The sequence below is a fragment of the Chiloscyllium punctatum genome, chromosome 1 (genome assembly GCF_047496795.1).
Source record: "Chiloscyllium punctatum isolate Juve2018m chromosome 1, sChiPun1.3, whole genome shotgun sequence".
In the NCBI taxonomy this organism is placed as follows: domain Eukaryota; kingdom Metazoa; phylum Chordata; class Chondrichthyes; order Orectolobiformes; family Hemiscylliidae; genus Chiloscyllium; species Chiloscyllium punctatum.
Window position 1 is genome coordinate 22600497 of NC_092739.1, and position 26129 is coordinate 22626625.

The following is a 26129-nucleotide window of genomic DNA, read 5'->3' on the forward strand; positions in this document are numbered from 1 at the left end:
TGTGAAGGGTAGATCATGCCTCACAAACCTTATTGAGTTCTTTGAGAAGGTGACCAAATGGGTGGATGAGGGTAAAGTGGTTGATGTGGTGTATATAGATTTCACTAAAGCGTTTGATAAGGTTCCACATGGTAGGCTGTTGTACAAAATACGGAGGCATGGGATTGAAGATGATTTAGCGGTTTGGATCAGCAAGTGGCTAGCTGAAAGAAGATGGGGGTGGTGGTTGATGGGAAATGTTCATCATGGAGTTCAGTTTCTAGTGGTACGCAAGGATCTGTTTTGGGTCCAGTGCTGTTTGTCATTTTTATGCATGACCTGGATGAGGGCACAGAAGGATGGGTTAGTAAATTTGCACATGACGTTAAGGCGGGTGGAGTTATGGATTCTGCTGAAGTATGTTGTGGGTTATAGAGGGCCATAAATAAACTGCAGAGCTGGGCTAAGAGGTGGAAATTTCAATTTAATGTGGAAAAGTGTGAGGTGATTCACTTTGGAAGAAGCAACAGAAATAAAGAGTACTGGGCTATTGGTAAGTTTCTTGGCTAGGTAGATGAGCGGAGAGGTCTTAATGCCCATGTACGTAGATCCCTAAAAGTTGCCACCCAGGATGATAAGGTCATTCAGAAAGCATAAGGTGTGTTAGCTTTTATTGGTAGAGGGATTGAGTTTTGGAGCCATGAGGTCATGCTGCAGCTTTACAAAACTCTTGATGTGGCCGCATCAGGAGCATTGCATACAGTTCTGGTCACCGCATTATAGGAAGGATGTAGAAGCTTTGGAAAGGATTCAGAGGTGATTTACTAGGATGTTGCCTGTATGGAGGGAAGGTCTTATGAGGAAAGGCTGAGGGACTTGAGGCTGTTTTCTTTGGAGAGACGAAGGTTGACAGGTGACTTAATTGAGATGTATAAGATAATCAGAGGGTTAGATACCATGGACAATTGAGGGGTGATAGATCTAGGACAGACGTCAGAGGTAGTTTCTTTACTCAGAGTAGTAGTCCTGCCTGCAACAGTAGTTGACTTGCCAACTTTAAGGGCATTTATTGGATAAACATATAGATGAACATGGAATAGTATAGGATAGATAGGCTTCACATTGGTTCCACAGATTGGTGCAATATCGAGGGCCAAAGGGCTCTCCTGTGCTGTAATGTTCTGTGTTCTAAATTGACACTGCTCTCCTTGGAGAATAGAAGGCAGAGAGGACATCTGATAGAAGGATTCAAAATCATATGCAATCTGGACAGAGTAAATGGGGTGAAACTGTTTCCACTTGTAAAAGAATCTTAGAATCCCTACAGTGTGGAAACAGGCCATTTGCCCCAACATGTCCACATTGACTTTTCAAAGGGCATTCCACTCAGACTCACCCTCCCTACCTTATCCCTGTAACCCTGCATTCCCTGTGGTTAATCCACCAAACCTACACATCCCTAGATATTATGGGCAATTTAACATCGCCAGTCCTTCTAACCTGCACAGCTTTGTACTGTAAGAGGAAACCGGAGCACCTGGAGGAAACCCAGATAGACACGGGGAGAATGTGCAAACTCCACATAGACAGTCACCCAAAGCTGGAATTGAACCTGATGCTGTTAGACAGCAACATTAATCACTGAGCCACCGTGCCAGAACTCAAAAGGATCCAGAAAAGAAGATACAGGTTCAAAGTGTTGTGGGGAAAATCACCAGTGTCGGAGTCAGAGACAGGGTTCAACAACAGAGTATATTGTACAAGGAAATACTGGAGCTCTGGGAAGAGAAAGTTGGTCAGCTGCGAGTTTTCTCTCAATTCAGAGCACAAGATACTTTTACACATTTTGTAATAATAGGTCAGTGATGAGGTTATTGTCTCTGTAATATTTTTTTTTATGGTAAACATTGCAGAATTGATAATAGTTTTGGTGCAGTCATTGTCAGTTCCAGTGCAGCCTTTGTTAATTTCAGTGTGGTCATGGTCAGTTTCAGCGCACACATTGTCAGTTTCAGTGTCTGCACAGAAGTCCATTGCTGTAGTAATGGGAGCTAATCGCTCTTCCTGAGAAGGAAGATTACTGCAGCCCTGGCTATTAGCACTTTGTATTGAGTTCATATCAAACTGTTAGTATTTCTATCAAAGGTGTTGGCTGGGCCCAGATGCTTCGGCGGGCAGTGTACGCTACTTGTGTGTTCTCTTCCCCCACCCGCCTTAAACTAATCAGCTAGGTTGTGAGTGCATTGTGCTGGCATTCTGGTGGCCCCAGGCAGTGTCTGTGTTTGCTTTGCTGTCTCTCTCCATATTGTGACTCAGCGGCCATCTTGTGTGTCCATGTGCCTAGTGTCACCCTGCTCCGTGGCATCTTCCACTTCAAAAGTAATCTGTAAAAGAAGCAAAAATGATATGAGGAAAATACCTTTTCATGAGTGGTTGGGATCTAGTGTGCACAGCCAGACTGTGCTTTGGAGGTGGATCCATTCAAGGCATTTGAAAAGCAATTAGACAGTAATGTGGAAAGGAAAAATGTGCAAGGGTATGGGGTGCAGGCAGGGGAATGGCATTAGATGAGATGCTTATTTAAAGAGCAGGTGCAGACTCGATGGACCAAAAGGCGCTCTTCTGAGCTGCAGCAGTTCTGTGATATTGACTATGTTGTGCAGTTCAATATTAAAAAAGGGTTAGTTTTGTTTTAGATCTGAATCCAATCATAATTTCGCTTTGCGACATACGCATTACTGCAGAGACATAAATAGCTCCAAGATATTACAACCAAAGTTAACAATCTCATTAATTTATTAGTTTATCGAAGTTGCAGGAAGTCTGTACAGACTCTTGTCGTTGTTAACAATGCAAGCAATTGATGCAGACTAAAGGTTGCTTTAGTAATTGGTTTACATCAGGTTGCAGTGTCTGTAATCCTGTCAGCATCACTCAATCCTTGGTGCCTATAGGTCTACTGCTGAAATGGGGAGTTCTGAACAACTTGCTGAATCCCACCTCTCATGATATATTCATTTTGTTGGTTGCACTGACCTGTGGATATAGAAGGAGATAATGCATTTGCACCAGGACTGCTATTGAGAGCATTAGTGACTGATTTCCATATTATTACAATGAATCATTTTGCCATTTAAAAAATAATTGTGGGTCCACATACAATGCTTAGAAACTAGGTGTGTATCTCTCTTCAAGAACAGAAAGAAGCAGCCCTGTGGAACAGAGGTCAGCAAGGAGTGTGCAACCTACAGAGCAACTAACAAAGTTTTCAAATTAATTGAGGTGGAAAACCCACAAGCAACTGCCAAAAACATGTCTCCAAAATTCCATCCACCTATACTTGAGACTCCCCCTTTAATTATTGCTGGAAATGGCTTGTTTCTGACTTATATAATTGTGGTTAATGGTGGGTGAGGGATGGAGAGAGAGCATGAACCTACAGTAGTCAAGTGGGCAGAACCAAAAATAGAGGCAGGGAAGAAAATAGCACTTTTTTGAGAGCCATTTATTCTAGCCTGCTTCAGCCTAGCTTCTGTTTGCTAGGAATAAAGTCCAAGAATTGGAACAGATATCACATGAGCAGTAAATTGGCAGAACTAGAAGGCACTTCATTATAGTTCTGCCTTTTGGAGTGAATAGGGCCAGAGGAAAGCACGATTCACCAATCATCGATTCCACTCACTGTCAATTAGGGAAAGAAACCAGACAATAATCCTGTACAGTTGCAAGCTTGGCAACCCCCACCCTTACTTTTCTCTACAACCTTTGTAACATATCTAGTTCTATTTAAGGAAGAAGCAACTTACTGGAAATTCAGCAAAATGCACCTAATTTTCCCACACCATTGGCATATAAATCTCAGCATCATAAAAAGTTAGACAACTTGTTTATTTTTAATATTTCAGCTTCTACCAAGAACGGGGACAAAGTTCAGCACTGTTTCATATTTTGCCTAATTTAGATGTGTTTCAAACCCAATTCTTCCTTAGGAGGAATAGCTATTCAACACAGGAAGCATTCGCCTCATGGTATTATCACTAGACTGTAAATCCCAGACACTCAGGCAACACTGTGAGGAGTCTGGTTTGATGACCATGAATCCATTGCAGATTGTTGAGGGAAAAACCCATCTGGTTCACTAATGTCCTTTAGGGAAGGAAACTGCCATCCTTACCTGGTCTACATGTGATTCTAGTCCCATGGCAATGTGGTTGACTCTTAACTCCCTCCCTCTGGGCAATTAGGGATGAACAATAAATGTTGGCCTACACAACAATGCCCCCGTCCAACGAACTTAAAATAAACACTTTGAAAGAACTTCAGGATGTAGTCAGGAAGTCAAAAAATGCTGACTTATCAAAACACTGAAGCCAAGACTAAGATGGCATGTTGCGTGCATTTCCAATGTGCACCACAAATGCATTCAGATAGGTAGGACACATTGAAAAACTGGGTGTGCAACTTGTGAATGGGATGGGTGCTGCTAAAATCTTTTATACATACTTACTTGAGCCTTTCCAAGTATGTGGCTTCAGTTTCTGTTCAACCCTGGTCATTCAGAAAGGCCTCTGATTTGCTTCAACTAACTGATGGCAGAGCCCTACATTAAACTGAGGAGTAAATGTTCAACATCTGGTATTTGTAAAGAACATCAGGATGCTGTCATCCCATGGCCTTTTTCATTTATTCTTTATCTCATTAAATGTGGTGTCTGGCCATAAAAGAGAATCCAGTAACAAGGAAAAGCCACTTGGCTGAAGTTCATCATTGTATTTTACAGTGATAAAACATTTTGATTGAGTAGATACAGATAAACTATTTCCTCCTGTGGCACAATCCAGATCCAGCAGGCACAATAATTAAGTAATCCAGGAAGTACTATTTTATGTGGAGAATATGTAGAGGCTCAGCTCAGGTTGGAATTGAATAGCAAGTTTATATTTATCTGGTTCAGCCTGAGATTGTTGTCAGGAAGGGGAATAGATTTTGTGGCAAGAGTACAGAATTTGTGTTTGAAGATAAAGGCTTCAACCTTTCATGATATTTGGCTGGACTAAATTATGGTTCTTTAAGATTGAATGTTGGACAAGCAACTATTTCCATTATAAAATCCAGATGAATTTTAAATATTACTAGTGCTTTCGCCTGACCATCAGATGTTGAGAGCAGTTTAAAATTAAAAATGTTTTGAATTCATCTTCTCTGGTTCTACTTTCGTCTTGTTATGAACTTGCCTAACCTTAACCTTATTCCAGGGTGTGTGTATATATTAACAAAGGGATACAAATTGAGTGGAGCCAAAAGGGTTTTGAAAGGCATCATGTACAGGTGCTGTCTTGATGGGCCGATGGGTTTGTTCCTGTGCTGTACTGTTGGTTGTTCTCTGACAGCAACTGTTCACTATTGCACCTCTTTTGGACCCACATTTTGTTGTTTCATCTGTCCATTACCATTCCCTTTGGCTCAATCCATCAACCTTTATGTCACTTCATGTCTTCCATCTTCTACCTGATCACAAACTTTTTTGTTCTTTTGCCACACACCTGCATTTCACCAACATTCCTAAACTTTCCTGGTTTTGATGAGAGGTCATAATCTAAAATGTTTTTCTAGACAATGCTGGCAGACCAAGTAGTATTTTTAGCACTTTTAGTTATGTCTAGTATATAAATGTAGCAACACGAGCACATTAATCCCTATGCAACAGATGATTAAAACACATGCACTGCACAATGAGAATAAAAGAGGGATTCTTTATTTCATTAGGAATGAATATTCATAGATATTAATGGAAAATTGTGACAACCCGGAAGCATAAATCTGTAAGAACTAATGAAAAGAATGGATAAGAAGCAGTTGGATGGAAGGAGGAGATTGTGGATCTGACTAAGCGATGGATATAGATTAGATCACTTTTGGGGAAAGGAATTCAGTAGAATGGAGCACAGTTATGTGCAACATCATGAGGCACAACCAATCTATGCCTCTTACAGGTTAATGTCTACACAGTGGTTGAGTGGTTAGCACTGCTGCCTCACAGCGCCAGGGACCCGGGTTCAATTCCAGCCTTGAGCCACTGTGTGTGGAGTTTGCACATTCTCCCCGTGTCTGCATGGGTTTCCTCCCACAATCCAGAGATGTGCAGGTTAGGTGAATTGGCCGTGCTAAATTGCCCATAGTGTTCAGGGATGTGTAGGTTAGGTGCATTAGTCAGGGTTAATGTAGGGTAATTGGTTGGGGAATGGGTCGAGGTGGGTTACTCTTCGGAGGGTTGGTGTGGACTTGTTGAGCCAAATGACTTGTTGCCACACTGTAGGGATTCTAAAAAATAATGTTAGGCTGTCCTGGAAAATAATACTGGTAACTAGAAAAAAAAGTCATTGTGAGAAACGATTCCTAGATCTTCAGTCAACACACAACATTCTATTGCATTGTAGGTTATCAAACCATCTCTGCCTCCCTTTAATCTTGATTTAGTGACTATGTATCATGATATGGGCTGAAGTGATGCAGAGATGGGAAAAATGTTACACAGTAAAAGAGACAACTGCTAACCAACTTAACAAATGCTTAGCAACAGCTGCTATTCATTCTGACAAATTAAAATGCATGTAGTGTTTGCAAACTTCTGTCTAATAGTATTCTTCAGTTTTGAAAAGATGTGTAATACTCACACAGTCTTGCCAACTTTACAAAAGAGATTTTATATGTGACAGCGGTTTAAACCCAAGCTGCTAATCAAAATGGTTTTCCTTCTTTCTCGCTCTGTAATCGTGATTGTGACAGATTAAAAAAAAAGAAAATCCAAACCTGTTTCAGCTGTCAGGGCCATAAGGAGGTAGGCTGGGGATTATGGCCAACATCCTTTTTTTTCCTTCAGCATTTGTTAACCCTTTCAAATGCCTAAAAACTTCCAAAATCTGTGTGTCTTCTACTTCTACAATCATTATTTATTCCTTTGTATCTCTTCAGGTACTGAAATATAACCTGCAGGTGCTAACTGGAATTCAGTACTTTGCCCAAGCCATTTTTTTTATAAAAGCCAAGACAAAGGTCTGTTTGACCATGTGAGTATTAGAGCTGAACCCAATCGTGCTCTGTTTTCAAGAGTCACTTTACAATGATCAGGAGCCTTGGCTGATTATCTCCTCTTTTATTTAGGCCAACTGAAATCAATTACAGCCTCCACAGCTAAAATCACCTGAAAGGCTCTTGTGGTGCAGTGGTGGTGTCCCTACCTTTGGACGGAGACATCTGATTTCAAGTCCCACCTGCTCCAGAGGTGTGTAATAACATCCCTGAACAGGTTGTTTGGAAAAATAGACAAAAGTTAGCTGGGGACTCTTGTGGAACAGTGGTCGTGTTTCCATCTCTCAGCCTGGAGACCCGAGTCCAAGTCCCACTTGCTTCATATACGCATATCATAATCTCTGAACAGGTTGGTTTAAAAAAAACAACCTAAAATCAGCTGACAAAGCACAGAGAAGGGATGAAACCTGGTATCTTCCTGGTCTGCGTGACTCAGTTCCATAATGAAGTTAATGGAAAGTAAAATAGGACAGAATCTATTATGGATGGTTGATTCATTACTGCATCTTTTTTCTACACCCTGCCAAATTTGTAAATTCCTTTCAAGATTGATACTTTAATCAGTCATGTCCTGATTTTATTTCCTAGCATTTAGAGACTCACTTATCGTCTGCTGAGCCTGTTTGAAAAACTTTATCATAGTGATAACAGTTCTTCTCCCCACCACTTCTCTGGTTTGGCAATAATAATTCCACACATGCTATGCACTATTTGAGAAATAGTTTCTGATAAAAACTTTGTGATGTAAAAATGGCACTTAAGTGAATTTGATAGATGCTTTCCCCTGTGAAAAAGTAGAAGTAAACTAGTTTTGCTATTGTCTGGCACAACACAGGTTTCTTCTGCGTAGGACATGTATCCTGAAACTATTGGACAAGGTGATCCAGATTGTGACAACTTTGTTTTTAATCCACAGTATCCCTTGAATGGTGTAAACACATTACTAATTTTGCCTTTAGATGCAACTCTCATGCTGTTACAGTAACAATTTAACACTGACTCTCTTAATCCTCCCATTTAATATTACTAAAATAAATCGGCTTGAAAAGAATTTTGTCACCATGGTAAAATCTCTTTATCAACTTTATTTACAGGCAGGTGTGTGCTGGCATCATTGCCACTGTCATTGTGGTTTTGCAAACTGCATTTGCTGCTGTTACAAATGATTCTTGAACCAACTAAATCTCGATAAGGGCTCCCCGAATGATTCTGCACATTAATCCAATGAAGAGACTGAGCTTAACAGACAAGCGGAGTGGCTAGGTGGCTCAGTGGTCAGCACTACTGCCTCACAGCGCCATGAACCTGGCTTCGATTCCAGCTTTGGGCAACTGTACAGGAGTTTGCATGTTAGGGGGGCTCTCTTGTGGTGCAGTGTTAGTATTCCTACCCTTGACTGGGCAGTCCTGGGTTCATGTCCCATCTGCTTCAGAGGTGTGTAATAACATCTCTGAATGGGTTGATTAGAAAAGTGAGTTAAATTAACAGACCAAGAGTGTGGTACTGGAAAAGCACAGCAGGTCAGGCAGCATCCGAGGAGCAGGAGCACACTCTCAACTCTGATCTCCAGCATTTGCAGTCCTCAGTGTGTCCTAAATTAACAGACCATCAAGGTTCAAAAGCTGACCTCCAATTGGTGCTGGCCTCAGCTGGGTGATGGCAGGATTACTACAATTAGTTCAGTGCTGTGATTTACATGGAGAAAATAGCTCATGTTCCTTACACAAATTTGCTGTCCAGCTACCTTGTTTGAAATGCACATGCATGGATGTCAAGTTGTGGAATATTGGCCTCAGATGTATGCAAATTCCCTGTAGTCGATCAGCCTGCTCTCTGTAAAATTGAAATATGAAGAATAGTTACTCGGGATGATATGAAGATCAAATGATTCACTTTCACATAGCATCCCAGTGTGTTTCACATGCTTTGAAGCACTGTTATTGTAACATTTGTTACATGGACAAAAATAACAACTTTCTTATCAATTGATAGATTGAATAAACAGGAATGATATTGACCTGTTCACCTGTTTTCTTTACTACTGATTAGGGAGTAACATCAAAATTTCTAATGTTACGCTGCGGAATGTCTCATCCAAACACTAAGGAATTATCCACAGATTGCGATTGGTGTTTAGGGACAGTAGAGGGGGCAGATCTTGTGCTGACTTGGTGGGACAGTTTGTTTATGGCTTGTCTCTGAACCAGTACCAGTGTGAGATAGCACCATTGCTCTCTGGTTCAAAATACCAAATTTGGCGATGGAAAAACTTCAAATGAGAAAAGTGTATTTCTTGATTTATTTTAATGTATAATATCAATACCCACACTGTGGCTAAAGAAAGTTAGCAAATGATCACATCGAAACCATGATGTAACAGAAGACACTTCTCTGGTTGGTGTTCAGGAGATACCCATTGTGCTGTGAAAGCACATCAATGAAATTTAAATTAATGAGCCTCCTTTTTACCTCTGAACCTGGGATGCTAGTTACTCAGTGGGGTCTAAAGCAGAAGTTCTTGATATTGTTACATTCACTGAGATGAGCTAACCTCACATTCCAGCCCAGTTTGCTTCTGCTGTTTGCCTTAAGCGATGAGGCAGTAATCGAAGCTAATCAGAAAATGATTTAAAGAGGTTTGTAAAACTGATCTTACAGTGCACGGAAGGTTGCTCGACTCTGGAGGTTTCTGCTGCAAACCACTGTTGAGCATAACCAATAAATCTGGTTACAAGGGGATTAAAGAGTTGATTGAGAGTTAGAAATGTTGAAAAGTATGGAGACTGAGCAGATGAATGAAATTAAACCAGGTTTTCCATGTAGTGCAGATTTAGGCTGTTGTAGTGTAGTGTAGTGTAGTGTCCCTACCTCTGAGCCAGCAGGCATGGCTTCAAGTCTTGCCTGACCAAAGGTCTGCAACAGGTTGATTGAAAAATATCCATTTAGCGCAGATTTAGTGATTAACCTAGATTATACAATGTTGGGATTTTGGATTCAGCAGGTTAATGAAGCATGGGGAAGGCATTACAACCAAGTTCAACTTCGCCCTTGCTCAATGCCCACATAAAGGACAACCTTTGATCCTATGGCCATCTTTGCCTATCTAGTTGAATGTCAGTTTTTAACTGTGAAATGTTATAATCTTTACTCAAACTTGTTTGCTTTCTTAAATGTAATCAGATTAATTTTACGAATGTTGATGCAAATTAGATGATGCATTATTTTCATTTACTGTGCAATGCTGCTCACTTTGCATTTCCAATGTGCTTTGCAGGTGATCCTGATTCTTACTAAGCTCTTCCATTCAGATATGGGGAAGGTTCTGGAAAGTTCTTTGTGGCGGTGAGTCACTTTATATTTATGTAGAAATGCCAGCAAAAATAAACTTGCCAATTTGCAAGTGAGGAGATTTCAGTAATGACAATAAGAACAGATGGGTGGGAGCATGGCTCAGAATCTGTTATTTGCTTGCTTTAATATTAAAGATGTGCATTTCCATATTTTTATTGGAAAAGATCCTACTAGGGATTATAGGATTTGAATCCACTGATAGAATAATACTAATTTTGCTCATTATGTGTAGGACTTTCCAAAACAAAAATTGTATGAGATTACCCTTTCAACTTGTAAACCAGCTGATAGGTCACGTGAGAAGTCTTATTAATCTCTGTCAGTGATTGTTGACATTGCTCCATGGAAATCGACTCCCTGCTTCCATTCCTTCTTAGCTTGTGACTGGATTTCCATAAACTGTCAGACACGGGAATGAGCACTTCATCATTCAGCAGTGTCGATACATGACATCCTGACACTTCAATTATGTGCTGCCTTTATATAACCACATTTCTGCCAATGGCAAAATTCTGTTTGTAACAAAATCAAAACATCTGCATTTGTATAGTGTCCTTTATGACTAAAGGATATCCCACTATTCCCAACTGCTATTGAGGTATTTTTTAAAGCTTTGTCATTTTATAATTTAGTAATAGTGACAGCCAACTTGCATATACCCTTCAAATAGAAAAATGCTGTAATAGCTGAGTGTATTTCTTGATGTGATTAAGGATCAAGTATGGATTTGGAGGAGGAGTCTCCACTTTTCTTTAGATATTGCATGACATCTTTTATGTCAGCCTGAAAAATTAGACGGTCTTATCTGAAAAATGCCACCTCCTACACTGTTGGGAAGGGGACTTAAAGCCACAATGTTGTGACTCAAAAAAAGGGTACTATTACTGGATCAGTTAACACTAATCTGCATTGTGAACCACATGATGGAATTACTTCCAGTCAGATGGTCAACACTTGCAAGCTAGGTTTTCGCTGGCTGCTTCAGGTTGAAACTTCCAGGAATGGTGCATTTAACCACTGTGCTTGTTTCACATAACTCTGATCCAGTCATATTGGGGTTTGGCTGTAGGGGATTTTAGGAGAAAGTGAGGACTGCAGATGCTGGAGATCAGAGCTGAAAATGTGTTGCTGGAAAAGCGCAGCAGGTCAGGCAGCATCCAAGGAGCAGGAGAATCGACGTTTCGGGCATGAGCCCTTCTCCTGTGGAGTCACCATCACATCATTTGTAGCTGAACTGGCAAAGTCATCAAATGAACAATCTTGCGAAGTTCAAATGAAAAAAGAGCCCCTTTAACCGTCTCTGCATTGTTAGTTGTGATAGCAAGCTGTTAGAGGGTTGAGAATAAATGTTTCTGAGGGTGGGTCTTTGCTGACATTGTAGGAAGGTCCTTACAAGGAAGCAATTAAAAACCACTTTTTAGGCCTCAGTTTACAGGTAGAGTTCAGTCATAACCAGAACCAAATTATAAGACAGTGCTGTCAAAAGAAACTGCTCTTAAATCTCCTTGTTCATATTAAAGCCATTATAGTCAGGACAGTCCCTCTGCCCCTGGTAGTTGTATCTTTTCTACTGGTTGGGAGAATTCGAATTCACTTCATGGGTCTGTACTGGAAGAGTGCCTCTCGGCCTATCCCATGGCTGGAGACACAATTGTTGCCTCTTCAGATCAAGCATTATATCTCATCTCAGGGGTCCATATCAAACTTTCTCGAATGAGCAATAATACCTTCATTACTTGTTCGTACCACTATTAGATTGTGACTGCCAGTGTCAGACATGCGGCAGCAGAGTGACACATCCGTAAGGCTTATCATGTGAGTATTTTTGCACACTGCCATTGTAAATAGTTCTAAAATGCATTGCCAGGCTGGGAAAACTAATAAAGCTATTCTGCTCCTCCAGAAATATGGAAAGAGATGGTTATCACTGTGACCTCATAACATAAAAATGGTTAAGGATGGAATATTGAGTTGAAACAATCCATACACCAGTCCCAGTTTTCTATTACCTTGAAGAATGAAGTGGAAAAATAGGCATGGTGCCCAATGGGCAGCCAATCTGACTGCACCTCTGCCCGGCTGATGTTTATAGAATCATACAGCACATGAGCAGTCACCTATGTTGACTCTGTTGGTGCTCTGAAAGAAATATTTCTTCTCAGCTCTTCTCCATTGGAGTCAAAGAGATGTACAACAACAAAACAGACCCTTCAGTCCAACTCATCCATGTCGTCTATATATCTTAACTTAACCTGTGCCCTCTAGTTATGGGCTCCCTTGCCCCTGGAAAAAAAATTTGGTCTTGTTATCATACCCATGCCCTTCATGATTTTATAAACATCTATGAGGTCATCTCTCAGCCTCTGACACTCCAGGGAAAACAGCCCCAGCCTTTTCAACCTCTCCCTACAGCTCAAATCCTCCAACCCTGGCAACATCCTTATAAATCTTTTCTGAACCCTTTCAAGTTTTACAACATCCTTCCTTTAGGGAGGAGACCAGAATTGCATGCGATATTCCAAAAGTGGCCTAACCAACTTCCTGTACAGCTGCAACATGATCTCCCAACTCCTCTACTCCATGCTCTGACCAATAAAGGAATGCATACCAAAAGCTTTCTTCACTATCCTATCTACCTGCGACTCTACTTTCAAGGAGCTAAGAACCTGCACTCCAAGGTCTCTTTGTTCAGCAACACTCCCTAGGACCTTACCATTAAGTGTATAAGATCTGCTCTGATTTGCTTTTCGAAAATGGAGCACCTCACATTTATCTAAATTAAACTCTATCCGCCACTCCTCAGTCCACTGGCCCATCCGATCGAGATTCTGTTGTACTTGGAGGTAACCTTCTTCGCTGTCCACTACACCTCCAATTTTGGTGTATCTGCAAACTTACTAACTGTACCTCCTATGTTCACATCCAAATCATTTATATAAATGACAAAAAGCAGTAGACCCAGCACTGATCCTTGTGGCACACCACTGGTTACAGGCCTCCAGTCTGAAAAGCAACCCTGTACTACCATCCTCTGTCTTCTACCTTTGAGCCAGTTCTGTATCTAAATGGCTAGATCTCCCTGTATTCCATGAGATCTAACCTTGCTAACGAGTCCACCGTGAGGAACCTTGTTGAATGCCTTACTGAAGTCCATATGGATCACGGCTACTGGTCTGCTCTCATGAATCCTCTTTGTTACTTCTTCAAAAAACTCAATCAAGTTCGTGAGACATAGCTGTCCAAATATTTCCTTTACAAGTCTTTATCTAGTTTTCCTTTGAAAATCGTATTGAACCTGTTTCTGTTTGATTAGGCAGAGCATTTCAAATCACAACTTGCTAAGAGTTTTGCTCCATTTTTGTATCCTGAGCTATCTACATGTACTACAATCCATAATGAGATCATGTCAGTAGGGCTCAAGGATGTCCACTTGTGCAAGTTTTAATTTTTTATTTTAATATTTTGGTGAAAAGCTTTGGAGGAAGCATTATGCCATTGGAGAACATGCAAGAAGAGTTACTCTGTTTGTAAACACATTTATGTAATATGTGCATACAAAGGAGATTACATGCTCTTTATACATAACAGCGTTGTAATAACACACAATCCATAACCAAAAGATCATAAGAAGTAGGAGTAGAAGCAGGCCATTCAGCCCAACAAGTCCATTTGCTATACAATGAAATCATCCTCAATAGTAATCCCAATTCCATCTCTCAAGATTTATCTCCATAACACTTATTCCCCTTAATAATTAGAAATCTGTTTCATTCAGCCCATTATACTTGTGTAAAATCAGGAGGGATGTGTGAGTGACAGCTGTTCCTTTTAAAAATTTAATCCCTGTTCAAAATTACCCTTAATTCTTGCAAGCAAACATGGGGGCAAATTTTAATTTTCATTGCCTGGTGGTAAACTGACAGATAAATAGTTGAGCACCTAAAGTAGAATCTACCCCATTTTCGTTCGAAGCATTGAAGTGGAAAATGTATCTAACTGTCTGTACAGAGTAATAATTAGCTGTCAGCAAATTGAAGAGATGAACACACTTAGAGGCAATTTTGCAGAGCAGCTGTTGTGTGCTGTCTTGAATCCACTTCCAATTGTAATAGTTCTGAGAGTGTGAATGTACTGTTCAATCTCCCAGTAAAAATTGTTTAGAATGTGGCTTGGGAGGAATCCACTGGCCACAAAGCATGGCACAGATTGATCTGCCACTTGAAGGCTTTAATTTTAAGTAAACAAACGTCCAGATTATTGCATTTCGCATCACTGGTTCAGGATAGAACTGGTGTAGTGGATTAGGTTGAGGATGGGGAAAAGTTTAACCCTGCACAGTAAATCTGATCAGATTATCAACTCGGTGCTTGTCTTGATGCTGATTGAGGTCCTTCAAAATCTAAGCAAATGACTCTGTGCATCATAAAACAGGGGGAAAAATGTAGAAAAAGCAATTTTTGTTTTTTTTTTAAAATAGCACCATTTTGTTGGAGGATTTCTGATTCAGAAGTGTCTGTATGTCTTGCTAAATGCTGGAGTCAAAATTTGATAAATGGGAGACCCGTCTTCAGGACAAAACTTAGAACTCCTTTTTGATTTCCATTTGTAATGTCGTGACGTGTACCCTTTTATTTAAAATTTTATTTAAATCCACAAGGGTACCTGTGGATTTTTAGACTTTGTCAGGACAATATAAACTTTTCTTATTATAAAACTCTTCCCAATTAAAGTGCCTTTTCTTTCTTTGTCAGATAAACAACCTTTAGTTATTCCTGGAAATAAAGGGTGGTTGTGAGATGAGTAATGTTCTGGTAGGTTAAACTCACTGTCTGTTACAGAGGCTGCTGATGGATGTGCTGCAGATGAGATTATCCACTTGCCATTGGAGACAGTCGAGGTTTCCTGAAATTGTGCCTGCTGTCTCAGAACAATTTGCCAGGAATAACAATTGCAAACAGCTTGAGTTAGTGATACTTAATTTTGCCATTTTAAATCTAGCTGTGGGACAGCTGACTGACTTTTGGGAAGACACCCAGCTTTATTCACTAAGTTGCTTTCACACTATCTGGGCATGCACCAAGTTCAAACATGTGCAGTTGCATTAAAACCTAGTTTATGACTGATTTATTGGTAAATCTTGTGTTTGCATAGTTTTCCTGTTGTGAATCTCCCTCTCAGAAAATGGTACTAGATTAGCAGCTTGGATGTTTAGATCTCGGAATATTTACAGCTCGGAAACAAACCACTCTGCCCAGTTGTTCTGAAGAAGAGTCAGTCTGGGATTCAAAACATTTACTTGGCTTCCCTTTTCACAGACGCTCCAGACTTACTGAATTTCTCCAGCCTTCTTTGTGTTTGTTTGCCCTGTGATTATGTGTTATACTTATTCTCCAAATGAGTCTCCTTCCACTATATTTTGTTCAACTCTGTTAGCATAACCAATTTATTTCTCCCTCCTCCAGCTTTTACTAAAATGCATCCACGTGACAAATCTGGGAATTTGAATGCTGACACCAGGAAAATAATATTACCTTTTAAAGTTGCTAAACTATTAATAAGAAGTCCAATCATTTTGGTATTATTCATGAAGGAAAGGAGTCTGCCTCTATCCTTTTATTTCTACATGGGCTTAGTAAGCACTGGCAAGGACAACATTTGCAACTAATTGTTAATTGCCCTTGAGAATGTGGTTGATGGCTGTGTTTTTTAACCACTACAGTCCATCAGATGTTTATTGGTAATGTTAATAGGAAGAAAGTTTCAGGATTTTAACTTGGTCACAGTGAGGAAAAGTAAGATATTTCCAAGCCAGGTTGATCTGTGACATTGAGGGGAACTCATAGATAGTGGTCATCCCCTGCATTTGCCGCCCTTGTTGTTGTGGCTGTGGATTTGGAAGGAGCTGTTGAAGGAGCCTTTGTGAATTGATGCAATGCATCTTGTAGATGGTACACGCTGCTGCCATGTACTGCATGTGGTAAAGTGAGTGAAGGTTGAAGATAGGGATGTAAATAAAGCAGGCTGTGATGGTGTTGAGCATTGAGCGTTGTTGCAGCTACATTCGCCCAGCCAAGTGAAAAATATTCCATCACCCTCCTGACTTGTCAGTGAGCCAAGTACTAGAAAATGGGACTAGTGTAGATTTAGAGTAGTTTTCGTCAGTGCAGACTCAAGTCAGTCAGAGGGCCTCTTTTGTACTGTTTGATTGTATCTTGTACATGTGGAAGGATTTGGAATTCGGGGATGAGTTACTCAATACAAAATTCCTGGAGTCTGACCTATAATAGCCGCAGTATTTATGTGGCTGATCCAGTGAAGTCAGTTGCAACCACCAGGATGACAATAGTGGGGGATTCAGTAATGGAAATACCATTGACGAGCAAGAAAGATGAATAGTTAATAGGTTCTCTCGTGTTTGAGATGCTTATTGTCTGGCATGGGAATTCCTAGCCACTTATCACTCCCAGCCTGAATATTATTGAGGTCTTGTTGCGTTTGGAGTTGACTTCAGTTTCTGATGAGTTATGACCTGTGCTGGCCATGTCATGAACCTCACAAAAAGGTAAGCCATAAGATAGGAGCCCAAAATGTTGGAGGTGGTATATTCGCATGGATAGAGGTAGTATATTGGCTAATAGGCAGGAAACAGCAAGTGGGAATAAGATTCTTTTTCAGGTTGACGATCTGTGACCAGCGGAGTTCCATAGGGATCAGTGCTGGGACTGCAGTTGTTTGCCATATAGGTTAATGACTTGGAAGAAGGAAGTGAATGTACTGCAAGCAAAGTTGCAGACGGTGCAAAAAATAGGTGGAAAGGCAAGTTGCAAGAGGGATACAAAAAATTTACAGATAGATATTGCTAGATTAAATAAGTGGGCAAAATGTTGACAAAAAACTGTGGGAAAATGTGAAGTTGTTCATTTTGTAAGGGAGAACTAAAGAACTGTATTATTAAATGTTAACAAACTGCAGAAAGCTGCAACACAAAAGAAGTGGTGAGGGCAGGCAACCTTACAACATTTAAGAAGCATCTGGATGGGTACTTCAAATGCCAGGTCACAGTAGTCTGTGGACCAAAAGCAGGCAAATGAGATGGGTGCAGTTTGGTATTAGTTGGCCCGCAGAGACATGGTTGGCCGGAGGGCCTATTTCAATGCCCTATGATTCTTTGACAAAGGAACTTGGGGTTACTTGTACAAAAAATGTAGAAAGCTAGCATATGGGTGCAGCAGGTAATCAGGAAGGCTAATGAAATGTTATTTAAAGTGGATGAAGTATAAGAATATGGAAATCTTATCACAAGTGGATAAAGGTGCTAATGAGATCACATCTGGAGTACTGAATGCAGTTTTGGTCCCCTTATTTAAGGAAAGATGTCATTTCGTTTCAGGCAGTCCAGAGAAGGTTCACGAGGATGATTCCTGGTATGGAAGGTTTATTTAATGAGTAAAGATTAAATAGGTTGAGAATTGATTCATTCGAGTATAGAAGAATGAAAGCTGTCTCGTTGAAGCGTATAAGATTCTTAAGAGGCTTGACAGTAAATGCTGAGAGGATGTTTCCCCTCATGGGAGAGTCTAAGGCCAGAGGGCACAGTTTCAGAATAAAGGGGTGCCAATTGAAGACTAAGATGAGGAGTTTTTTTCCTGAGGCTTGAGAGTCTTTGGAACTTCTTTCCACAGATACACAAGGGTTCTGTCCCTACAGCTCTACATCAGGCTGAGATAGATAAATTCTTGATCAGTAAGGGAATCGAGGGTTAAGGGGAAAGGGCAGGAATGTGGATGTAAAGAGTATTGGATTAGCCATCATCCTATTGAATGGTAGAGTAGGCTGAAGAGACTGAAGAGCCTCCTGTTCCTATTTCTCACGGTGCTGAATATTGTGCGATCATCAACAAATGTCCCTACATCTGACCTTATTTGGAAAGGAAAATCACTGGGGAATTAGCTGAAGATGGTTGAAACTAGGACACTACCCAGAGGAGTGCCTGAAATAGTTAATATTCTGGGGTGAGATGATTGATCTCCAGCAACCACGAACATTTTCCTTTGTGCCAGGTATGGCTTGAACTAGCAGAGAGTTTCTTCCCTGGTTTCCATAGACTTCAGTTTTACTGAGACTCTTACATACCAGACTTAGTCTTTTGGTGTTTTGATGTCAAGAGCAGGTAATTTCATGTGACCATTGTAATTCAATTCTTTTACCCATTTTTGGATCAAGGCTTTAATAAGTTCTGAAGCTAAGTGGTCCTGAGGAAACCAGAGCAGGCCAACGTGCAGGTTATTGGTGAGTAAGTGCTGCTTGATATCATTGCCGTAGAAACCTTCCATTACTTTGTTGTTGATTGAGAGTAGACTGTTAATTGTTTGATTGGATTTATCTTGTTTGTAGACATGTTATTGACATGGAGGATTGAAGCGAATGTACTGTTGCCAAATTTGGCAGATAACACAAAAATAGGTGGAAAGGCAAGTTTTGTGAAGATTACAAACAATTTATAGAGAGATATTGATAGGTTATGTAAGTTGTAAAAATTTGGCAAATGGAGTGAAATTGGTCATTTTAAAAGAGAGAGCAAATGAACAGAATATTATTTAAATGGAGAGAAAGCGTAGACAGCTGCAACGCAGAGACTTGGGGTTTTTGTACATGAAGCAGAGAAAGCTAGTGTGCAGATGCAGTAAGTAATGAGGAAGTTTAATGGAATGTTGGCCCTTATTTCAAATGGTTTGAAGTGGTGAAGAAACAAACTTTGTAGTGAATGAAACCTTTGAAGAGCAGGTGTGCATGCTGGAATAGATAGAGACAGAGGAAGCTGATGTGCTGAAAACTTTATCAAACATTAAGATTGACAAGTTGCCAGGCCCAGACCAAATTTGTCCTCTGCTGCTTTGGGAAACGAGAAATGCAATTGCTTCACCACTTGCGAAGATCTTTGCATCCTCGCTCTCCACTGGAGTCGTACCTGAGGACTGGAGAGAGGCAAATGTAATTCCTCTCTTCAAGAAAGGAAATAGGGAAATCCCCGGCAATTACAGACCAGTAAGTCTCACGTCTGTCATCTGCAAGGTGTTAGAAAGGATTCTGAGGGATAGGATTTATGTCCATCTGGAAGAGAATGGCTTGATTAAATGCAGTCAACACGGCTTTGTGAGGGGCAGGTCATGCCTCACAAACCTTATCGAGTTCTTTGAGGATGTGACTAGAAAAGTTGATGAGGATCGAGCTGTGGATGTGGTGTATATGGACGTTAGCAAGGCATTTGATAAGGTTCCCCAAGGTAGGCTCATTCAGAAGGTCAGGAGGAATGGGATACAGGGGAACATAGCTGTCTGGATACAGAATTGGCTGGCCAACAGAAGACAGCGAGTGGTAGTAGAAGGAAAATATTCTGTCTGGAAGCCTGTGGTGGGTGGTGTTCCACAGGGCTCTGTCCTTGGGCCTCTACTGTTTGTAATTTTTATTAATGACTTAGATGAGGGGATTGAAGGATGGGTCAGCAAGTTTGCAGACGACACGAAGGTTAGAGGTGTCATTGACAGTATAGAGGGCTGTTGTAGGCTGCAGCGGGACATTGACAGGATGCAGAGATGGGCTGAGAGGTGGCAGATGGAGTTCAACCTGGATAAATGCGAGGTGATGCATTTTGGAGGGTCGAATTTGAAAGCTGAGTACAGGATTAAGGATAGGATTCTTGGCAGTGTGGAGGAACAGAGGGATCTTGGTGTGCAGGTACATAGATCCCTTAAAATGGCCATCCAAGTGGACAGGGTTGTTAAGAAAGCATATGGTGTTTTGGCTTTCATTAACAAGGGGATTGAGTTTAAGAGTCGTGAGATCTTGTTGCAGCTCTATAAAACTTTGGTTAGACTGCACTTGGAATACTATGTCCAGTTCTGCTCGCCTATTATAGGAAAGATGTGGATGCTTTGGAGAGGGTTCAGAGGAGGTTTACCAGGATGCTGCCTGGACTGGAGGGCTTATCTTATGAAGAGAGGTTGACTGAGCTCGGACTTTTTTTATTGGAGAAATGGAGGAGGAGAGGGGACCTAATTGAGGTATACAAGATAATGAGAGGCATAGATAGAGTCAATAGCCAGAGACTAGTTCCCAGGACAGAAATGACTAACACGAGGGGTCATAGTTTTAAGCTGGTTGAAGGAACGTATAGAGGGGGATGTCAGAGGCGGGTTCTTTACACAGAGAGTTGTGAGAGCATGGAATGCGTTACCAGCAGCAGTTGTGGAAACAAGGTCATTGGGGACATTTAAGAGACTACTGGACATGCTTATGGTCACAGAAATTTGAGGGTGCATACATGAGGATCAGTGGTCGGCACAACATCGTGGGCTGAAGGGCCTGTTCTGTGCTGTGCTGTTCTATGTTCTGTCTTCTACTGCAGTTGTACAAAGTGCTGGTGAGACCACATCTAGAGTATTGTGAGCAGTTTTGGTCCCTTATTTAAGGAAAGATATAATTTCATTGGAGGCAGCTCAGAGAAGGTTAACTAGGATGATAACTGGTGTGCAGGAAGTGTCCTGTGAGCAAAAGCTAAACAGGTTGGGACTATACTCACTGGAGTATAGAAGAATGAGAGGTGATCTCTTTGAAACATAGAGTTCTTAAGGGGCTTGACAGAGTAAATGCTGAGAGGATGTTTCCCCTCATGGGGGAGTCTAGGACCAAAGGGCACAGTCTCAGAATAAAGGGGTGCCAATGAAGACTGAGATGAAGAGGAATTTCTTCTCTGCTTTTAGCCTTTGGAACTCCTTTTCACAGAGAGCTGTAGGGCAGAGATCTTGTGCATATTTAAAGCTGAGATAGACTTTTGATCATAGGGGAATTATAAGTTGTGGGGAAAGGGCAGTAAAGTGGATTTGAGGAGTGTCAGATCAGCCATGATCCTATTGAATGGTGGAGCAGCCTCAAGGGATTGAACAACCTAACTTGTTCCTGTTGCTTATCATCTTAGGGCATGCCTAAGCAATATTCCATGTTATTGGGCAGATGTTATTGTTATTGTTGTAGTTGAACAGCTCGGTTAGAGGCATAGTTAGTCCTGGAGTACATGTTTTCAGCACTACGGTCATGATGTTGTTAGAATCCTAGCCTTTGCAGAGTCCAGTCCTCTCAGCTCTTTCTTCTAACTGTAACTATACTGTGGCTTTAAGAGATGTATTTTGTCCAGGATTTTTTTATGAAGAGAGTTGCGACAGAGGTTGTGAGCAGTCTGTTCCAAGTTAATAAAGTAAACAGCATGTGAGGCATTTTTAAAAAAATGTTGGAACAACAGGAGCAGCATGAAGGGGTGGGGTCATGCTCCCATGGAACCAAAATTTTAGAGCATAAGAATGAGGAGCAGGCATAGGCCACCTGGCCCTTCGAGCCTGCTCCAGCATTCAATAAGATCATGGCTCGTCTTTTCGTGGACTTAGCTCCATTTACCCCCCCTCTCACCATAACTCTTAATTCCTTTACTGTTAAAAAAAAATCTATCTTAGCTGTAAAAATGTTTACTGAAGTAGTGTCAATTACTCCACTCGGCAGGGAATTCCATAGATTTACAACCCTTTGGGTGAAGAAGTTCCTTCTCGATTCAGTCCTAAATCTGCTCCCCCTAATTTTGAGGTTCCTAGTTTCACCTGCCATTGGAAACATCCTCTCTATTTCTATCTTATTTATGCTCTTAATAATTTTATATGTTTCTATAAAATCCCCCCCCCCACCACAATCTTCTAAATTCCAATAAATATAAGCCCAGCCTACTCAGTCTCTCCTCATAAACCAACCCCCTCAACTCGGGAATCAACCCAGTGAACCTCTTCTGCACTCCCTGTAATGGCAGTATATCCATTCTCAAGTAAGGAGACCAAACCTGCACACAGTACTCCAGGTATGGCATTGCCACTACCCTGTACAGCTGTATCATAACCCCCATGCTTTTAAACTCCATTCCTTTAGCAATGAAGGACAAAATTCTATTTGTCTTTTCTAATTACTTGTTAGACCTGCAGACCAACATTCTGTGATTTATGCACAAGGACACCCAGGTCCCTCTGCATAGCAGTACTCTGCAATTTTTACCATTCAAGTAATTGTCCTTTTTACTGCAACTCCAACCGAAACGGATGACTTCACATTTATTAACATTGTATTCCTTTGCCCACTCACATAAAGCACCTATGTTCCTCTGCAAGGTTTCACAGCCCTCTGCACGCTTTGCTCTCCATCTTAGTGTCATCTACAAACTTTGACATACTACACATGGTCCCCAACTCCAAGTCATCTATATAAATTGTGAATAATTTTGGTCCCAACACTGATCCCTCAGACACACCAGTAGTTACTGATTGCCAACCAGAATACCACTCATTTATCCCCACTCTTTGCTTCCTGTTAGTCAACCAATCCTTTATCCATGCTAATACTTTACCTGTAATGTCATGCATTTTTATCTTATGAAGCAGCCTCTTGTGTGGCACCTTGTCAAAGGCCTTTTGGAAATCTAGGTACACCACATTCATTGGGTCCCTGTTGTCGACCCTGCTCCTAATGTCTTCATAGAATTCCAAAAGATTAGCTATGCGTGACCTGCCCTTCTTGAACCCAAGCTGCGTCTGCCTAACAGGACAATTTCTATCTAGAATGCCTTGCTATTTATTCCTTGATAATAGACTCAAGCATTTTCCCACTACAGAAGTTAAGCTAACTGGTCTATAATTCCCCATTTTTATCTACTGCCCTGTTTAAACAGTGACGTCACATTGGCTGTTTTCCAATCTGTTGGAACTGCCAGCAAATTTTGGAAAATTACCACAAGTGCACTTGCTATTTCTCCTGTCATCTCTTTGGGATGCATTCGATTAGGGCCAAGAGACCTTTCCATTAGCTTGCCCAACAGTACCTCTTGGTAATAATAATTGGTTCCTGGTCTTCACCTACCTTCGTCTCTTTGTCAATTACTGGCATGTTATTCGTGTCCTTCAATATGAAGACCAACACAATATACCTGTTCAATGTCTTGGCCATTTCATCATATCCCACAACTAAATGCCCCTTCTCATCCTGTAGAGGACCAATATTTACTTTAGCCACTCTTTTTTGTTTTATATATTTATAGAAACTTTTGCCATCTGTCTTTGTATTCTGTGCTGTTTTTTCTCATGTTCTAAATAACTTTTCTTTAAAACTCTTTTTGTGGCTAAAAGAGCTATGAAGTTTCTAATTTCCTGCTGATCTTGGCAACTTTGTATGTCTTCCCTTTTAATTTGATAGCCTCTCTTATTTCCTTAGACACCCATGGCAGTTTAACTTCCAGTAACTTGTAGTTTGGAAGCTGTTATACATCCCTTCCTGTTATAGCAAAATGCATGAGTTCTTTCTGTTTCTCAGAGTCTCTTGATGTCTTTCCTCCTGGATTGGAGAATTGCATGTGAGACAATATTGGAACAGTTGCTGTTTAGTAGTGAAATAATCTATTATTCTGTTACATTTTCCAATAGAATTAAGTTATTCCAATTCTTCTTTCTTTTGTTTGTAGTTTAACTGCAGTGTTAAGAATAAAGTGTGATTTGCTTCAAGCCTAGTAGTTTGACCAATTGAATTGTATCCAGTACACAACACCCTACAGTTGCCTTTAAAAATAAGAAAACGTTGGATTCTAGGCTATCTTTTTATTATATTTTGAGGGGATTTGGTTTGGTTCATAACACTACAACATGGCATCTATGATGCTGAGGATGCTGACTTTAATTATCCATTTGGCACTTCTGGCTATTCCAGTAGCTTCAGCTACTAGCACCATGAATAGACTCATTCACAACTTAACCACCAAACTCTGTGCCCTAACTGCTGACTTTATCTTCCATCTCCCATCTGGCAACTATTGACTCAATGTTTGCATCACGTTTGACTTAGAGATGAGTTTCTGGCCACTTATTCGCCATGATACCAAGATGGCATGTTTCTATCTCCATATTAATGCTTGAGCCTGCCCTTCGTTTAGCTCATCTGTTAGGAAACCATCAACTATCCTTTTGAAATCTCTAGACTTGACTACTCCAATATACTCTTGGCCAGCCTACCACATTGTACCTTGCATAAATTTGAGGACATCCAAAACTCTGATGCCCATGTCCTTATTTATATTAATTCCCTTCACCTTTACCTTGTGCCTGTTGACCTACACCATCTCATAGTTAAGCCATGTCTGAACTTCAAAGTTCTAATCTTTGTTTTTGATTTCATCCATGATCTTTCCCCTCCCTAGTTCATAATCTCCTTTTGGTCTTGCTACTCTGTGTGATGTCTGTGCACCTTTAATTCTGGCCTATTGGTGATCTTACTTTTAATTGCTTCACCAATGGTAACTGTGCTGTCAACTGTTTTTACCCTAAACTGGAATACCCCCTCTAAGCCACTCTACCATTCTTCCTTCAAGATGCTTAAAATCTCTTTGGTCAAGCTTTTGGTTATCTAGCCTAATATAGCTGTTAAATGGTCTTGTGCCAAACGTTTGCTGTATAATGCTCCAGTGAAGAGCATTGACACTATTATCTTGAGGACACAGTAAAACTTCCAAGGATAAAAATGTTGTTTGTTGTAGATGACATGCTGATTTATTCAGTGAAATGAATAGAAATGTTGCAGAATTAAGCGTAAAGCTGTGGGAAATTGTAGTGCGGATAAGGGTGCAAGAAAAGCATCCTACTTTAAAAGGTAAGGTACTTAGTTCAGTTTGCTTACCAAACATTGTGATTCTGAATTCCACTTTTATTTAAATTCATCAGATGAGCAGAAAGGTGTCAATCAGTAGCTCACAAAAATTATTCCACATTCACCTTTCAAAGTATCTTTTTTTCTCTTATCCTTGGAACTGGCCAAATGTGTGCAGAGCAGGCTCTGGACAGTGCATGCCTGAAGTGCCAATCAGAGCCCTACTTACACCAGAGAATCTAGATTTCAAAGACACTTAGTGTCAAGCATAAGTGTCTTCTGAGGATGCAAATGTTGGCAGAACTTGTTGAAGCTTGTGAGACTTTAATCTTTTGGATATTGATTTGTTGTCATATAGGTGTTCTCACCCAGTCATTCAACATTAGCACTAATTCCATGTAGTATTTCTGTTGAACTCAGTCTTTGTGTCTGCATCAGTTTTTGGTAGTTTAATATCTCTGGAGCAGGCAGTAGTTATGAGTGAACAGCTCCGGTTATCCATGTGCCCTTTCAGTTATCATATTCTTTTGGAGGAGACAAATTGGTATATACCCTGTTGTCTCTGCATTGTCCTGTATAACAGTCACTGGGTAATGACATAATGGTTCAGATTGTTGATATGCTTTTTCCACAAAAGGAAATATTGGACTAAATCTTCTGCATTTTGGCTAAGTGCAAGTTGCATTGAGTTTTTTGGGAGCTTCTTGTCATAATCTCACCAAACATGCCTCATTAACTATGTAACATATCACTGTAGCATCTCTCACACCTGATTATATCCCTGTCTTACCACGTTCCATTCCAGGAACAACTCGCTACTCATCAAATATCCACTGAAAGACCTGTATCTAAGGCATCCATGCTATTTTTGAAAAGCTGCTGGATCACAGCAATATCTTTCAGGACACAGCTAGCTTGGTCAGTAAGAGTCTGACGCATAGTGATTGACACATTCTGTGTATATTCTTGACCTTCCCACCCTCAGTGTTTCC

General features: G+C 40.6%; 1 protein-coding gene across 4 annotated transcripts in view; it reads left to right on the forward strand.

Annotated features, from left to right (window-relative positions):
• Window positions 1–26129, forward strand: part of sorcs2 (sortilin-related VPS10 domain containing receptor 2) — a 668617-nt gene that overhangs the window by 129838 nt on the left and 512650 nt on the right. For all 4 annotated transcript variants that reach the window (XM_072576855.1, XM_072576671.1, XM_072576763.1 and 1 more), the window contains one exon: window positions 10343–10410. In XM_072576855.1, the coding sequence (XP_072432956.1) occupies window positions 10343–10410 (68 nt within the window). The remainder of the gene's footprint in view (window positions 1–10342; window positions 10411–26129) is intronic.